Genomic DNA, 1,525 nt, shown 5'->3' with positions numbered 1-1,525 from the left:
GTCTCGCGAATAATACGGTCAGTTAGACCGTGTCGACTTGGCAATAGAATGGGATGTTTTTTTGAAAATGTTACGCCTGAATTTTGGAGTCGCCCACCGACACGAATCAAACCGTGATCGTCTATGAACGGACTCAGATTAGCTAATTTGCCTCTGATCGTAGAATTTTTATCTCGCAAGATTTTAATTTCGGCGGAAAATCGAGTATTCTGAATGATTTTTAATATCCGTTTTTCAGCCTCGTCTATTTCCTCTGAGCACAATGACCCCTTGCGCATGTTGGCCGGGCGAACGCGCAGACAATATGCCACGACTCTTAAGAGTTTAGAATACGAGGAAAATTTTTCAATTATTTCGGGCTCATTGGATATTAACAAACAAACATTCTTTCTCAGCTCAGGAACCTCGTTCGTCCGCGTAACGGTTGCTTCGTTAATTTGCACGAACACGTCAGGCCATTCGTTTTCGCCTTCGCTTAACCAAGATGGTCCTGTAAACCAAGTTCGATTTCGTATAAACGCGTGCGCTAATTGACCTCTAGATATCGCATCAGCGGGGTTGTCTTGCGATCTGACATGTCGCCATTTAGTTAGATTTGTGGATTCCTGAATTTCCGCGACGCGATTTGCCACGAAGATGTTGAGCAGATGGGGTGGCGTCTTTAACCAATGCAACACGACTGTGGAGTCGCACCAGAAACTCATTCTGCTAGTCCCGATATTCAATATGCCGTCCACTTCCCGATATAAGCGAGCCAACAACAACGCGCCGCAAAGTTCGAGACGCGGGATAGTAAGTTCTTTTAACGGCGCAACCCGAGACTTAGCGCATAACAATCTAACCGTGTTCCGGCTCTTCCCTGTGGAGCGCACGTAAATGCATGCACCGTATCCGCTACCACTGGCATCGCAGAATCCGTGGAACTGAATATCTCCGCAATCTTCATTGAATAATTTACGATTAAAAGAGATTTGGTCTATTGTTTCAAGCTGCTGAACGAACTCTAACCACGCTGTGTGTACGCTCTGTGGAACGGATTCATCCCAATCAAGTTGACATCGCCACACGTCCTGCATTAATTTTTTAGCGTAAAAAACAACAGGGCCTAACAGTCCCAGCGGATCGTAGATCTTCGCGATTTCCGACAATATACGTCGTTTCGTTAACTGTTTGGTGATTTCAACCGATCGAACAGAATAGCGTATCTCATCGTCTCGCGCACACCACATCACTCCCAGAGTTTTCAAGGAGTGATCCCCATCGAACGTAAGTCCCGCGTGTAGCGCGCTAGGAGCAAGATCACCGATGACGTGCTTTTCATTGGAAGCCCATTGCCTAATAGCAAAACCACCCTGGGCGAGCAACGCGATCACTTCATCACGGATGGCTCGAGCTTCGTCGATGGTGTTAGCCCCGGATATTAAATCATCTACATAGAGATGCTCTTTAATGACCTTGGAAGCCCTAGGAAACGCCTGACCTTCATCGTCAGCCAGCTTATGTAACGTTCGGATCGCGAGAAATG

At 46.7% G+C, this 1,525-nt stretch overlaps 1 protein-coding gene across 1 annotated transcript; it reads right to left on the bottom strand.

Moving 5' to 3' along the window:
- Nucleotides 1-112: 112 nt before the first annotated feature.
- On the bottom strand, nt 113-1,464 carry LOC108764843 (uncharacterized; the record flags this gene model as incomplete). Its single annotated transcript, XM_018513268.1, has 1 exon — nt 113-1,464. A coding segment is annotated over one exon (1,352 nt), but the record flags the coding sequence as incomplete, so codon positions are not given.
- Between the last annotated feature and the right edge of the window lie 61 nt (nt 1,465-1,525).

Source organism: Trachymyrmex cornetzi, unplaced genomic scaffold (genome assembly GCF_001594075.2).
Source record: "Trachymyrmex cornetzi isolate Tcor2-1 unplaced genomic scaffold, Tcor1.1 C3908527, whole genome shotgun sequence".
NCBI lineage: Eukaryota > Metazoa > Arthropoda > Insecta > Hymenoptera > Formicidae > Trachymyrmex > Trachymyrmex cornetzi.
Note: the sequence above shows the minus strand (reverse complement) of the source record. Positions and strands in the feature narration are given on the sequence as shown.